The sequence below is a fragment of the Pagrus pagrus genome (genome assembly GCF_965226575.1).
Source record: "Pagrus pagrus genome assembly, chromosome: 16".
NCBI lineage: Eukaryota > Metazoa > Chordata > Actinopteri > Spariformes > Sparidae > Pagrus > Pagrus pagrus.
This window is the reverse complement of record NC_140200.1, coordinates 6559441-6576168: the sequence shown is the minus strand read 5'-3', so window position 1 is coordinate 6576168 and position 16728 is coordinate 6559441. Positions and strand designations below refer to the sequence as shown.

Here is a 16728-nt window from a genome sequence, read left to right as displayed (position 1 = left end):
TGTGGACTGTTAATTACCCCTGTTTATAATGGGGCTGTAATTGCACATTTACTTTTGTTCACCTCTTGTGCTTCTGTGGATGTTTTGAACTTAAAAATTACCTAGGAGTAAATACTGAAACTGCTGGTTTTCATTAAATGTGATGTTTATGTAATTGTAGCTCTCTGTTATTAATTAATCCATGAATGTGTGAAATCATCCTGTGGTGTTTCGGGTGTAGGGACCTCTGGGAGAGGAGGGACTGGAGCCCTACTGAGATGGGGAGTTGCCCTTTTACCACCTGCAGTGAGCACATGCACACACCCGCACACAACGTGCACTCATTCAAACCTGGCATATTCAGAGGTTTTGAGGTCAGTTAAAGGAATAGTTCAACATTTTGAAAAGTAGGCTTACAGACTTTCTTGCTAAGAGTTAGATGGGAAGATCGATACCACTTTTATATCTGCCGGTAGACGTTGCCCAATCAAAACAATACAAAAGACATAAGTAGCGTGGGATCATGGGAGTTGTTGTCTTTGCTGACTTCCTTCCTCGCTCTCTGACTCTCTCCCTCAACTTATGACCTTGAATTCTCCGATTCTCTGAGCTCCCAGTCTGGACCGCTAGCTGCACGGCTAACTGAGCTACCTAGCTAATGACAGCTTCAGCTTTATGGATTACAAATACGAGTTATGACGTGTTAATAAGTGAGCTCAGAGGAGCTAGGTGTGATTCTGTCACGTTCCCACAAAGTCAGGCTCACTGTTTCCAAACTGTATGCTAAGCTAAGCTAACTAGCTGCTAGCCCCATCTACATATTTTCCATGTAGACTTGAACGTGGTGTCAGTGAAAGTGAAAGTGAATTAGTGTATTTCCAAAGATGTCAAAGTCACACATTTACTGTAAATACCCTTTACTTCAAGGTACATGAGAGGTCCAGTGAGCTCAACAGAGAATATATACATACACCAACACCACTCACAGATATCAATAGTGCTCAGTGGCTCGTCATCATATAATGCCATGACTGTATAGTTATATACTGTGTCTCTGTATTCTTGTGTATTGAGAAAGAAGAAAAGTGTTGGCGCGGTGGTGTTGTTTGAACTGTGCCCCGCTCTACCTACCGGTCCATACAGGCAGGTGTAACTCGATGTCTGTTTGGATTTGAATCTCTCACTGGTAACGTCAGAGGGAGTTTTACCGGTCACTGTATTCCTCCTGCAGTGAACACATGCGTCTTCCTGTAGGAGGAACAAGTATTTACATATTACCCTGCAAGCTGTTTTTTCCATGGAAGTCTTAACTGTGTCAGTTAAAAAAGGTTTTCTACTAAAGTTAGAGCAGAAAAATCGATACTTTTTGCATTTTGGTAATAATGTGAGGATCCATATCGGTTTACCCTGACTGTTTGTCATTGGAGCTTACCTTTGGGACTCTAACTGCAGGACCTTATTGTTAATCCCTGTAACGTTCAAAGTGTACCCGATCACCTCTCTGTCCAAACAAATGCGTCTCTTTGTGTACTGATGCAGCCAGTAAGAAGAGAGAGCAACTACAGAGAAAACTGTCTAGATGAGTCCCTTGAAGACAATGAAATACTCAAATAAGAAAAGATTTGGTTGTAAAACAAACACATTTTATCGATTTTCACTAACTGACACATTACAGGATCTATTTGCATTCAACGGTGCGCAGCCTCCTCAACACTAATCCACACTGCGTTCGCATTAACAACAACATTGGTGAAGATAAGACTGAGCTGCTCTCGAAGGATAAGCCTGGTCTGCTGGGTGGCACGGAAAAACCGGTCTTGGCAACAAAGGAACATTTATCAAACTCTGCGTGAAACCTTTTTAGTAACATGATCCACTCACTAAAAGTAGATTGCAGCTGTTATAGGTCATCATGGAAAAAGTCCATGACAGGAAACCAAATGTGTGCAATTTATAATCCCTTAGTTTTGTTTTTTTTGGCTGCCGGCTTGCACGTACTGTATTGTCATACTGTCTGTGAGCGATCTACAACTGAAAACATCCTGTTCGTATCGTACATCTGCTGCCGTGTGTTCTCAAATCCTAAAGCTGAATCCTATGTGTTCACTTTAAAAAGATACATTTTAAAGGTGCAATATGTAGTCATTTTATCAGAAACTGTCATTACCACATGTAAAAGATCTCTGAGTATTGTCGAGCAGAGATATCTACTGAAGTTGGCATGCTAATGAGCTGGCCCCGAGCCACTTTGTACCTTAAGGGGCTGATGGCAGCTGCAGGCGGCAACTACAATCAGCAGCAGCTACTCTCGTACTTGTATGTGTGTGAATTTGGCCCCATAGTTTCTGAGTGTGACACCACTGTCGTAAATACAAATCCAAGGTCTGTAACAATTTGTCAGATGCAGTGTAGGTGCTAACTACAAACAAAACTCGTTACGTCATAACAATGTTATCTGTTGAAAACTTGTATCCGTCTGTTAAATGTTAATTTCTGCCAATAGATACAGATATGTGGCGGACCCTGCCACCTTTTTTAGCTTCAATCCTTATTTTCCTCTGGGAACAGCTTGTTTATTCAGTCATGGACAAAATAAATGTTTCTGAATTTGTATTATTACCTGATTAATATTGTAACTACTGAAATTGTGAGTTTGGACGTCACAACCTCACATTTACTGGTGTGTGTATATTTTCTCCATTGAACCCTGTAACTAAAGGCAGTGACGTTGATTTGCTTTAGACGTCTGCAACCTGTGTGATTAATAGTTTTTCCTTCAGGGGAAGACTTACTCCTATTTACTCGGAGACCAGTTTCCTCCCTGGACGGGAAAGTCCAGTGCCGTCCTCCCTCCGTCCTCTCACAGGCGACAGTGTTGAAACCAGAATGTGTTTGCCTAAGCTTCAGCCTGCTCATTGAATCCTACAAAGATATCGTTAATACACCTCAATAATCCAGTTGATCCCCACTCCTTCTTTGTTGTTGTTAACCTGCCAGTCAGTTTTAATGCAAATTATTTTTCAAAAGTACAATGAAACAAATGAAACGGACGCCGGGCAGGCCACGCCCTCGCAGAGCGTCACCTGGTATATGTGAGGTAAGTGAGACGAACTTCTCGTCAGACCAGCTGGCAGCAGATGAGAGAGAGCGTGGAGCCGGCTCGACAGGTCTGTCAGGGGCGCTGACAGCAGAGAGTGCAAACACACATCCGTTCACTCCGTTTGACACCATTGTTATGAGTGTGTATGAGCATGTGGTTTTGCGTGAGCATACGAAGGCTGGTCTTAATTGCCGTAGTCGAGTCCTCTGGCCTCACTGGTGCTTTTATCGGCCTGTTTTTAAGTGACTTGATTGTCCTCGTTGCCTCTTGACATCACTCTATTCCCGCTCTCATATCAGTCATATACTGCTGCTGTGTGCTGACAGCTCCTCAGTTTCTTCCTCTCTGAGTGGTGCCACAGTGTCTGTGACCAGCGACTGAGTCAGAAAATAATGTGGTTTGCGTCAAACTTTAAAGGCCGCTCACAAACAAATGTGACACCAGAGAGGGTCTCCTAATTCATGCTGAGTTTATTTTAATTATAAATCCGGCTGAGGAAGCAGACCACAAACAAACCCACCGACTTGTGTGATTACGGTGACGTCATTTGGTGCAATAATGTTTTTGTCTAAAGCCACGTGAGATCTGATTGTGAATCATGCCGACACTGAAACCTCCCCGCAGTAATGTAATGACAAGGCCGCATCCTGCATGTCTGATAATTGATACGCGCAGGTATGTGTGTCAATGATAAATACAGTACGGGCGCTCTGCAATCAGCTGTTGCAGAGATGTGAATTTTCGAAGATGCTATGTCACTCGTCCAGAAGCACCCCCATGGTTACCACGAGCCCCACACGCGAGATGACACCGACATGTAGCAGACGGACCGGATCAGTGACAGAGGATTACGATACAATCACAGTGGAGATGAATGACAGGATTACGGGACGGTAACCTGTGTTACAGACAAATGACTCGAAAGCAGGGGTGCCCAAAGTTTTCCCCTTGTAGGGCCGAATCTGAAACTTTATTTTGTTTTATTTTATTTTATTATAAAATATAGAATGGTGCAAAGATCCCAAGTTCCCTTGCCAGCCGAGCTCATATTACAAAAAATAAATCATAATTATGGATCCTACATATTTAAAGAGCGTTTTACCTCAAAAATGATAAAACAGCATGAACATTTATTCCCAACTGATTAATTTTATTTATTTATTTTCAAATTGAACCTTATGGCGGCCAACTTTGGCCCACGTGCCCCACTTTGGACGGCCCTGCTCTACAGGAATACTCACGAAAAGGGAAAAACTTGACCCGGTGCTTAACGTTAAAGAGACTTTATGTCATAGGATTAAAACTGTTATCTGAGATCTATGTGGCGTTAACAGTGAAGGCCCCATTCTCTGGAAAGTAACTAAAGAGAGTCATCGCGCAGGCTGTCTCATTATTCAAACTCCGAGGAAGCCCCGCAGCAAGTTTCTGTTGCGTCATGAATCCGTGACACATCTGCTCTTTCCCAAAAGACTCGGAGGAACACTTTCACAAACCGGAGGACTCCTCAAAAGCATATTTCCAAAAAAGCACAAAAAAACAAGTTATAAAACCATGTTGTTGTGTTTGGGTCTGATTCTGTGACAGTGTTGATCTACAGCTGAAGCTCCCTCTTGTTGTCCTGAGGTAAACAGCCATTTACGTAACTGCAGTTGTGTTGACATGGAATAAATTAGCGCTGTTTGCCTAATGTCACAGCATGTACATCATGTTCTGTAGAGCTGTGAATGTGTGCTGTGTGTGAGGCTCCTCAAACAGTGTCTTCTTAATGCTAGCACACTGTTTTCAACACGTATCATGTTTTTTTAGCATCTTTGGGGGGAAAAACAGACATTTGAACAACCTGTCAAAACAGTTTGAAATAAACTAAACTGTAAAACATGGCTTTTAGGTTTGAGAAAACCTACAGATACAGATAGAAAACGCCTTTTGATGCATGTTTTTGAAAATTGAACACTTATTTTGTAGTTGAAATCAACTCGACCTCAACCGAGTACAATAAAAGTCTGCACATTCACTGCATTGATATTCTGCATAATGATGTACCTTTACTTTTGTGAAGTACTTTAAGTAGATTTTGCTGATAGTACACTTCACTGAGGGAGATTTTGAATGCAGGACATGTGATGGAGTACTTTACATTGTGAAATTTAAGTCATTTTGGGAAATACACTCCTTCGCCTTCTTACTGAGAGTTAGATGAGGCGATTGATACCACTCTAACCTCCAAAACCAGTAGCTGCTTAGCTTAGCTTAGCACAAAAACCAGAAACTTGGAGCTTGCCTGACTTTGTCAAAAGGTAACAAGATCCACCAGCACCTGTACGGCTCTGCATGTCTTGTTTCGCCTTCTAACACCACTGAAATAACTTTAACAGGCCCTGTCTCAATCTACATCTCTAATGCACAAAACAAAACAAAAACAAAAACAGTTACTGGACCTTTACCGTAGCAGACCAGATCTGTCAATAAAAATATACGGATACACAATTTGAGTACAAGTTGAATTAGTATCTAAACCTTTTTTAGAGAGGTGACCATTGATAATGCATTAAACATTAAACGGTTAAAAGGTAACTAATGTTCTGAGTAGCATTTGATAAGAATACGTCGTACTTTCCCTTAAGTATTATTGTAATACCAGTAGTTATACTTGTAATTTAATAATATTTTAGTAATGTAACTGTACTTGTACTTGAGTACATATTTTCAGTACTCTTTCCACCACTGGCGGTACGACTGAGGTAGAAGAGGATAAAAAGAAATCCTGACACACTGTGAGAAGTGGGGTCGACTGTCCCAAATGTTCACTATGGTCATTAATTAAAGGATAAGTTCACCCAAAAATGACATTTTTGTCGCACGCACCCTGTCTGAAGTGAGTGCACAAGCTCGACGAGCTGTGCGGAGACGTTTTTATCCCAGTTGTTTTTGAACCATTTTAAAACAAGTCCCCATCTACTTCAGTTGTTCAGGAGAACGCTTCAACGCTGTTTTGCTGTGACGCTCCAGAAATGTTTTGTGGACTAAAATACTTTTCATCTGCATGGAGGTGAGCAGATGATGAATGAATTTTCCTTTTTGGATGAACTTATCCTTTAATCGTGAAATCAGAGATGCAACCGGTGAGATAGCAGAAAACAGTTTAATTCACTGGTATCGTGACATCTTTGACTCACCTCGCTGCATTGATCTTCTTATCTAATTCTCAGGAAGAAATTGAAAGTGAATGAGTGCATTTCCCAAAAAGTGGAACAGTTCCTTTAATTTAAGGATGTGAGCCCTTCCCACCTCTACAACCCAAACAAAATAATAAAAATAAAGGTTTGAATGCAAACTACAAATTCAATGTGAAACAAGCCACTCTTAACTGACCACATCCCGTCCAATCATACGTCTGATTGAATCACTGGTGGTGTTTACATCTACTGATTCTTATGAATTTAAACCTGTTTTTTTTTTTCCCCTCCTCTATATGAGGACACACTTGTTTGATGGTGACACAAACAGGCTGAGTAAGCCGATTTACTGCGCTCTGAGTAAGCGGAGAGCAGCCAGCCACTCTCGGCTCAACAAGTCCAGACACACCTTATCGCTCTGACTGAAACGCACAATATCTATTGTCATTTACCCGTGAGACTACATCATGTGTTGGCCAACAGTCATCAGTGTCTGCCTGCCCTATGAGTGTGTACTCATGTACTTTCTTCTCCTCTTGTACTGCAGTATTCCTCTGGTCACGCATCATTAAACCGTGTGCGTGTGTATATTATGGTGTGCATATCGACACACGCAGAGGAGGGTACGTGGGTTGCGTCGACCTGCATCATGCCCCCGCTTGCTTCACTGCCACCACATGTGTTGTGTGGATGTCACAACAACCCCTGCCTCCCTCCTTTCCTTACTCCCCCAGTGCCACTGTGAGAACACCTCACCCCCTTGATTCCCAGACGTGGGACACACCCAGTTCACAGGCTCACAACCAATCGAGTCACACTCGTACCGTATGCAAATGGCACTCAGTATTGGCTCTTAAACGTGGTTAACTGTCACTTTTCACAACTGTGAATCGAAACCCCTGACACAGTTAGGACATGTCTGTTTATCTGTCCATCTCTTCTCTGGCTTGGCTGCTGATTAAGAAGCAGCTTGACAAACTGCATGAAACCAAAGTCATTATTACAGCTTGATCTTTACCTTGTTTACTTCCTATACCTTTGATATGACATTATAAACCTCTTTGGGACAATAGCACAGCAAATACTGAGCAAGATCAGTCAGCACATCCTGAGTGTAACCTGAATATATTTTAAAATATACCATATAATATCACCCAGTTCTAACTTACTCAGACTTCTGCATCTTATTTTTGTTATTGTTACTTTCTGTTCCTGTTTCCTTTATTTAAAACATAAATACAGACCATGTGAACAGGCTGAAATCACTCTCATGGTGGAGGAAGTCGTCAGATACTTTGCAGTTTAAGGGTAACTCCACCAGTTTAACACATTACGGTTGTTTACAGGACTTGGATACAAATCAATACAGCAGAACAGCAGAGAAATCACTTTTTTTCTTATTCCATGCATTCTTCTACCTTTTCAAAACCTGGTGCCTACATTACCCACAATGCAACCTAGCCATTGAGGGACATCTATGGGGGCGCTTTATCAGAATACACGCAGTTTCCTCTGGAGCTACAAAAGTCTTTATAGTACTTTTTCCACATATGCAGTAGTATTCCTCACTTTAGATAGCACTACTAATACCATGCTGTAAAAATACATAAACTAGTCGTACATAATGTAGTATCAGGTCAGGTAATCAGGTATTCAGTGCAGAGAAATGTCCCGTGTCTGATTATTATTACTCATATGTGGATTTTACTGTTGTAGTTGAGTTGGAGCTCATTTTAAACTATTATGGATGTTCGTTTTGTCCAACAGTCCACAACTCAAAGTTAAAAAAAATAAAAAATAATTAAAATAATTAAAAGGAGAAGTAAATCTGCATTTGTGGAGATTGAAGCAAATCTTTTTTTAAATTTATTTTCTGTCAATCGTCTGGTTGATTAATGGACTAACTGTTTCAGATGAACTTAATTAATTATTAATTATTATTAATTAATTAATAACTTAATTTTTAACAAAACATCATATTTTATAACCTCTGTAGGATTTTTATGTGTAAAAATCTTAATATGAAAAGTAACTAGTAACTAAAACTGTCAGATAAATGTAGTGAAGTAAAAAGTACAATGTTTCCCTCTGAAATGGAGTATAAATATATAAATGTACTTAGTTACATTCGACTAAAAAAGGGGTGTGCACCTCCACCGGTCTAAACTTACATTTGGACGTCTGTCACAAAAGCAAACAGTTTTCAGCAGTATTTTCTAAATCCACAGCCAATGTGTATCTCACACTTGATAATGATGCCTGGTAGTCTCACTCCACACAGCGCTCAAACAAGGCATTCTGCGCTTCTCACAACGTCAACTCTTTAAAGTCGAATCAGAAGTAAAAGGTGTTGAGATCTGACGTAGATCTCCCCCACTCTCTATTCTGGGAGGATAATACAGTCGTTGAGTGGTGATCATCCAGAGAATGGGCTGTGGCAGTGTGTCCTGCAGAGAGGACAGTGTGTAGATAAGACTGTCACACCTTTAGTGAGTAAACCATCACTCAGACCTGCGTCAGATTACATCTGAATTTTCCGTCAGAGAAGGAAGCTTAAAATACGCAGGACATGACGGTTTCAGAATAAACAATAACATTAAATTAACAGAGGTGTTTTTAGAAAGGACTCTGCTGGATGTATATTTGAATCTGTGGCAGCAACATGTACCAAATGAAACCAGCTGAAATATTCTGACTGTACAAGCACTTTTTTTCATTTTTAGAAGAAAATACAACTTTAAAGGTCCAGTGTGTAGGATTTAGTGGCATCTAACAGTTAGGTTGCAGATGTATCCAACTACACCCCCCTCGCCTCACTCTTGCCCTCTCTAGACTCAGTGTTTGGTTTGTCCCTTCTAGGCTACCATAGAAAACATTGAGGCGCAACATGGACTCATACTAAAGTATACTACTAATCATCTCATACTAAACAAAAACACAACAAGTTTCAAGTGGATTTACAGGAGTGAAAATGTAATTATGAATATTGTTTTTCCACTTTAGCCCTTAAATCAGACACTGGACACTTAAAGGAAAAGTTCACCATGAAATGAAAATGTACAAAGTACACATAGTACATCTTGTAGCTGTCACTAGCCTGCAGCATGTGTTGCTTGTGTCTGCATTATTTCAGGAACACATATGCTGATATAACAGACGCTGCAGACTGGTGCTGCACAGCCTTCTGTCTGTTTGGTGCTGTGTTGTTTTCTTTAGACGATATTGAAGCGTCGCTCATGCGTGGACTTGTTTTATGTGTATTTACTTTCATATGCCTCCGCTGCCAATCCACGTGGGAGCATAAAGTAAATCAACAAACAAGTGTGACAATATGATTGTGAATTCAGTGAGAGCTGCAGACATTATGCACCAGCCGTCCTCTTTTGCAACACAACATGCAACACTTCACATCTGAGCTGCAGAGCGCTGATAGCGCCCTGGATATCTTTGGGTCGTCAGCGACATAATGAGCCCCGAGACGGCCTGTTTGAAGTGCTAAACGCCTCGTCGTTCAGAGAGTGCTAAGTGCGCTCTTTCAGTTCCCAGATCTCAAAAGCTGCACGACTTTGATCATGCACGGTCATTGATGGTCACTCAGAAGTCATCAAGTCCCTTGACGACCGCAGATTAACAAAAACTGATAACATCCAGCAGAAAGAAGCGTATCTGATAATGTTTTGCAAATGACATTACACTGGAGTGTCCTGCACAATGAGCAAAGGCTTATCCATTGTCTGCTGGAGACTTTGTCTGAAAGTATTGGAGGTTGTTTGCACGTTACCCTCCCCGTGCATTACCCAACTGCACGGGTGACGAGGACAGCAGATTCATGGAGGCGAGCTAAAGCTGTTGACTGTGGGACAGAAATAATCGTTGCTGCCTGCAGGCACAGTCACAGCCAGTAAACTGGGACGATTCTCACCGGCTTTGCTCGACACCGAAACTGACAGCTTATGTTTTGACAGTTTTTTTTCTTTAATCAACAGCCTCGCACACTTAACGTGACTGACAGGTTGGCTTTTGTTATGGAAATGAACCCTGTAGGTGAATTACATGTGACATATGGGGGAATAGTTAAACAGTTTATAGCCACCTTGTGTGTTTTTCAGATCTGTTGATTAAAACACTGAGTTGAAATGAATCATTATTCATGTTTATGTTTGTTTTTTCCTGCTTTTCAAGTTCAATTCTGAACAACTCCAGGCAATCACAAAAACAGCAGCTAGTTATTTAGAAAGGACAACCACAACAAACAACACCGCAGTAATCTGTGTGAAACAGTCACTGTAAGCCGTGCCAACTTCTCCCCAAAGCAAAAACTACTCAAACTGTCAATTTGGGTGACCGAGGCGCAGCAGTGAGCGAGCCAATAGGCTTTGTCCTCGGCCAGGCGGACCTGTCAGTGCACCTGCTGATTCCCAGGCCTCCTTGCCAATCTGCGGCGACACAGTGAAACCCAGCGAGAGTGAAACTGGCCCTGAGCCAGGGGAAGACCTGGTTGACTACTCCTGACACAATCGCTACAAGCAGGAGATCCTGGGAGGAGAACCGGCCCTGTGTGGAGATGAGAACAAATAGATGACTAACCATGAGAAGAGAGAGAGAGGAGGAGGAACAGTTCGCTGAACTCCTGGGAACCAAAAACCAGTCCGACGTTGTCTTCATTATTGCTCAATTATGACTGCACAACCCGTACGGGTGTCTGTGTTTTGCATCATGTGTGACTCATGCATCTGCCATATATCATGTGTAGTTTAGCCTGCACAAAGCATCTGTGACAAACAGCTTGAGTGGAAAACAGTCATAAATAAGACGTGACATTTAAGTGTGACCCTCAAAGCAGTCTCACAGCCTGAGCTGACCCGGAGGCTGCTGCCTTTCAAGATGTTAATAACCGCGCTGACCTTCACCTGCCCTCACACAAAGCTGAAGTGCCCTTACCTTTCTGCAAAACACAGACACACACGGGATAACGATAAACACGGGATAAAGCTTCTGTTTAACAGTGGTCACGTCTCAAAGGGTTCCCTCGACTCCGCCTGAGCTCTATAAACAGGTCAGGGCTTTAGGAGGCCTGTCTACACTTAAAGGGGATGTTTGGGGTTAAAGGATAAGTTGACCCAAAACTGAAAATTCACTCATTGTCTACTCACCCGAATGCCGATGGAAAGTCGGGTGAAGTTTTTGTGGTCCACGAAACATTTCTGGAGCTTCACAGCAAAACAGTGTTGCAGCATTCTCCTGAACAACTGAAGTAGATGGGGCCTTCACTGGAGCTGCTAAGCTAAAAGTGTTAGCACGCACCACCTCTGAAGTACAAGCTGCACAATTGAACCGTGTGTCTAGGGTGTAAATAAAGTGTTCTCGGATAAATTTGGGATCTCTGGACCTCTGGATACTTGGAATACGCCGGATGAGCCGTGCACACTGAGTTTTTAGAGGTTTTTCACCAAAACAGCTGCCTGTTGCATCTGTAAGCAACGCTGATGGAAGCGGTAAGAGCGAACCAGAGCAATTAAAAAGATGAGAGATGCTACAAAGCTCCACTGTGTATGTAAAAACATCGATTAGAGCAGCTTTAAATCATTATTTACGTTTGAAATCCCTCTTAAGAACGGCAGTGGATCGAGCTTCCCAAACCCTCATGGCTGGCCCCAGGTGATCCCTGAGTCAAAGTTCACCACGGGTCCAAGTGCCAAGGGTGTCCGATGACAAAACACCAGCTCCTCTCTGTGACCTCTCCATACGAGGTCATCCGTCCGAGACGAAGGACGTCCTGCTTTAACCCGTCGCAAACAGCCGGTTCAAACAGAACCCTGACACGTGACATCATGATGGACGGCGCACTGACTAATGGCAAACAGATTGCTGATGTATTGGGGTGAGTGTGTGTTTTTTATTGTCTCGCTCATCTATGACTCACCCACCCCGTCCTGAACAAATGCAGCGCAGAGCTGTCACGTCCAACTCCGTGTTTACGTGCACAAAGAAGCCTCTGTGTCCGTGTATTTTTCTCAAGCCGAGGCGGCTTTCATCGTCACACCTTTTCGGACGAATTGTCAGCGATGATGTGCGCGCCCCATTGTTGTGATAAACCTTCACACACCTACTGTTTATTCTCAATCAGTGAGTGTGATTCAATCACTCTCCCGTGTCTCTATAGCCCTTTGGAAGAAGGCACAATCAGACACAGCTATCAGTCACAGCATGGCACTGCCAAACCCCATCAGCAGTCATGTGGATTGCATTAGAATTGGTCGACCTGGAGCACAGCTGGAGGCCAGAGGTTACTTATCATATCTTTGGTCGGAGAGATTGTTCAGGAAAAGTACCTGGAGTGGGGAGCTGGATTACTCGGGCTTCCCTGCAGAGAGCAGCGCTCACTCTTAAAAACTCTTCTCCCGAGTGTGAAGCAGTCGCTACTATCAGTCTTGGTGAGTGACTGGTTGTTTCTAAAAATATACGTAACACAGACGATATGATTTGCACTTCATTTATTTGCATCACATCACTCTGACATGTAAAAAAGACACACAGGTTAGAGGAGATAAGTGACAGTGATACAAAATGTTCCATGGAGTACATTAATGCTTTAAAATCCATGTCTCACCTTATATTTCATATACTCAGACATGACAAATAACCTGTTTTAACAAACAGAGTCCTATTTACATTAAGCTCACTTCCACAAGAAGCATAGTAGAGCCATGCTCACATGTACATATCCAGTGAGTGGAAAATGTGACACCACAGGCACGAGGCTGTGTATTACTTTACACTTACATTCAAGCAGAGGCCGTTTAGCGTCCTCTAACTCTGTACACACCGGGCTATTGAGGAGATAAGGAGTGTATTGAGCATATAAACAAAGAGGTGTGAATGAAAGAGGGCCGGGCTGTTGGAGGTGGTGGTGGTGGGAGGATCGGCAGGGTGGAAGTTAAGACTCCTGCAGTGCTTGCTTTCACAGATGCAGATTGATGGGCGAGAGGGACAAAGAGCTAAAGGTTTGCTAAAGAGGATTATTGTCAAACAAGTTCCTGCTCCAGTCTGAGAATTAAGGCGAAGGGAAATACGCCTGTTGTCCCAAACTACAGTGGACGCTGCTCGGTAAAAGACAAATTATGAGTAAATACCACGAATGATAAGGTTGTCAGTTGGTTTGCCTGTAGACCAGATAATAATCAAGACAAACCAGCCAGGGGAGCTTTCGCACACAGGTGAGGGAAGAAGAATGTGGCACCTCGCGCCGCAACCTGAACTTGCAGCTGCCGCATATAAATAGGATGCAGCAGCCAGACAGCGAGAGCACAACAGAGAAGTGGCTAACGCCCATGTGCTCGATCGCAGCCCCGACACTTTCTGTCTCTCGCCTGCATTGAAGGCTGCAGCTGGTCGCAGAGCACACCATGCAAATTCACAGCATTTACATGACGGCTTGTCCTTTTTCTCTCTGCGGCTGCGAGAAAAGATCAAGTCAGCTCGACATGCTCTCCCTCCTTTAAAGTCTCAGTTCACTCGGTTCACTGCCCCCTTTGATGCATACACATGAAAGCATACACATAAGTTGGTTTTACATGTGAGATATGTTTTTTTTTCTTTCTTAGTAACACATTTGAATATAAAGCAACAACACTGCCGTCCTGAATCTGTCTGCTGGCTGAGAATGTCCCAGAATCCTCTCTGCTGTCTCCACAGATGTTAGTTCCCAACGCTCACTGTGCTTATATCTGGTTTTCCCTCGCACCATTTGGCATCCCGGCATAAAATACGCCAAACACTTGACAGGGAAGGATGCTAAACTGCCACAGATGGGAGCTGTGACTTCAAGCTGAAGTAAATAAATTAAAGAGTCTTGTCCACAGTCTCATGAGTTCAGATGAAGCAGAAGAACTTCTTCCAGCTACACCTGGAGAAAGCTTTCGTGCGCCTGTCCGAAAACCTCCTCTTCTTGCTCTTGCGGGCTTTGTTCTTAATGGCGGCGAAGATGGCCGCGTCGAACGCCTCCTTCAAGTTCTTTTGCGTGAGCGACGAGCACTCGATGTAGTCCGCGGCCCTGATCTTCTCCGCCATGCTCCGAGCGCGGGAGCTCAGGACGGGCTTGACGTTAGATCGGTCCAGGTTGATGAGGACGTTCACGTCCAGCAAGAGGTCCGACTGAGTCCCGACGAGCACGATGGGCGCGGACGGGTTGTGGGCCCGGATGTCTGACACCCACTTCTTGGTGATGTTGTGAAATGAGTCGGGGTTGACCATGCTGAAGCACAGGAGAAAGACGTCCGTGTGGGCGTAGGACAGAGCTCTGAATTCATCGAACTCCTCCTGAAGGGAACAAAAAAAAGACAGGAAGCAAAATTTAGTGTCAATCAAAGAAAGTATAGACGTGACAGAGGAGTGAGCAGACAGACTGAGTCACTTAGGTGTTAGGAAATGATCACCCATTAACATTCAGGGTGAAACTCTGTTACTGAGTCACATATTGGATGAAGCAAGGATGTGGCATTTGTACTTTCACAGTTCATCCATCATGACACAAAAATCTGATTTGATTTCTTCATAATTCCTTGAGACAGTGAACATAAGATTGGGGCTGCAGCAGTTAATCGATTAGTTGTCATTTGTTAAGTAAATCACCAAATATTTTTGATAATCGATTAATTAAAAAGTCAAAATTTCTCAGGTTTAAGCTTCTTAAAGGTGCATTATGTAGTTTTGGGGAAGAACATTTTAATCAGAAAGTGTTTTAATGCCTAAACAAACTAAATAAACAAACTATCTTTGTCTTCATGACTGGATAAACAAGCTGACCTTAAAAGGACAACACAATTTTGCACGGTTTCATTTTGTTTATATGTGGCGGACCCTGCCACCTTTCTACCTTCAAACAGCCTTCCTTATTTTCCTCTGAGAACAGCTTGTTTATTCAGTTATAGAAAAAATAAAAATGTCTGAGTTTGTATTATTACCTCATTAATATTGTAAATATTGAAATTCTGAGTTTGAATTTCCCCTCCAATTCTACATAGTGCTCCTTTAAGTGGGAGTATTTCCTGGTTTCTTTACTGCTCAGCGACAGTAAACTGAAACTCTTTGGGTTGTGGACAAAACAAGACATTTGAGGATGTCATCTTGGGCCTCGGTAAACACTTATCAACAGTTTTCACCATTTTCTGACACTTTATAGACGAAACAACCAATTAAATAATCAGGAAAATAATCAACAGTGGTTATTTACCTGTCCAGCAGTGTCCAGAAGCTGAACTTTGTACGGTGCTCCTTCTACTTGGACCTGACCTGTTAGGAACCAATAACATCATCGGTCAGTATCAATCAAGTTCACATTATTATAGATTTATTTCAAACATGAAAATCACACCCATACATGCACACAGCCTACAACATGTATACAAGTTTAAATCAATCAAATGACACTAAAGTCAACATAATCAGACTTGTATAACTATAAACTGAATTGTTTATTAACTTGTAAGCAGTGGCACACAGCTGCTCATAAGTCATGTATTTCCTCCATGCTGAACCAAGACAAACACACCAGCCTCCATGCAAAAAAATGCCATTTTTACTCTCACTCTGTCCTCTACAATAAAAACTCCTGATGACTGACCTGAGAAGACGTCAAACCCGGTCTGCTGGTACTCGGCCGGGTATCCGTTGGAGGTGTAGCTCACTATCATGCTCGTCTTCCCGACGGCTCCGTCCCCGACCAGCATGCAGCTGATGACCCCGGGCTCCAGCTCGTCCTCCCGGGTCAGCCCGCAAGCGGAAGGCACTCGGGACTCGTGGTAAAAGTAATCCATGTTAGGTGGCATGTCGAGCCGCGCGTTAAAGGTCGTGAACGCAGCCTCTCCTCCTGTCTGATCGCACTGAGAGTAGATACCGAGAGAGTCAGCTGAGGAGGCAGTTGCTCACATAACGCCAGGCTGGCTCGTCCTGCTTCTGACTGATGAGGGACATGTGTGGGGAGGGAGGCTTTAAAGGGGGAGTTGGTGCTCAGACAGGTTGTGATTTGCATGGACACTCCCACCCAGAGGAGAGAGAGAGAGACTGAGTCCAGCTGAAGGCCTAATTTCAATCCTTAAAAATCTGTTTTCTAAAGTTTTGATTTCACTTTTTATTTTATTTTTCAGAAAATCAGAATCAAAAGGCTTATTGCGCAAAGGTGTTCACATCCATGAACTTTGCCTCAGTACCGCGCACAATAATAAACATAAACAAAGCCCCAAACATGAGGGAGCGAAACTAACAACTCATTTAACAAAAAATGTATGACGAGTTTTTAAAGATGCAATATGTTAGAATTGGTCTATTTCAAATGCAAAACGGACGTGGGGCAGCATACCACCAGTGAAACCTGCTAACTGTAGCGGCCCTTAGCGACTTAGCTCTGTTAGCCATGCAGCTAGCGGTTGGGACAGGGAGTTTCGGGGATGGGCTGGGTCAGCGTGCTAACTTCAG

The 16728-nt window shown here is 42.9% G+C and overlaps 1 protein-coding gene across 1 annotated transcript; it reads right to left on the bottom strand.

Annotated features, from left to right (window-relative positions):
• Positions 1–12734: 12734 nt before the first annotated feature.
• On the bottom strand, positions 12735–16236 carry rhov (ras homolog family member V). Its single transcript, XM_084378311.1, has 3 exons — positions 15878–16236; positions 15488–15546; positions 12735–14574 (listed from the first exon to the last, which is right to left on the bottom strand). The coding sequence occupies exons 1-3, from the start codon at positions 16080–16082 to the stop codon at positions 14128–14130; spliced, it is 711 nt and encodes a 236-aa protein (XP_084234437.1). The 5' UTR covers positions 16083–16236; the 3' UTR covers positions 12735–14127.
• Positions 16237–16728: the final 492 nt, after the last annotated feature.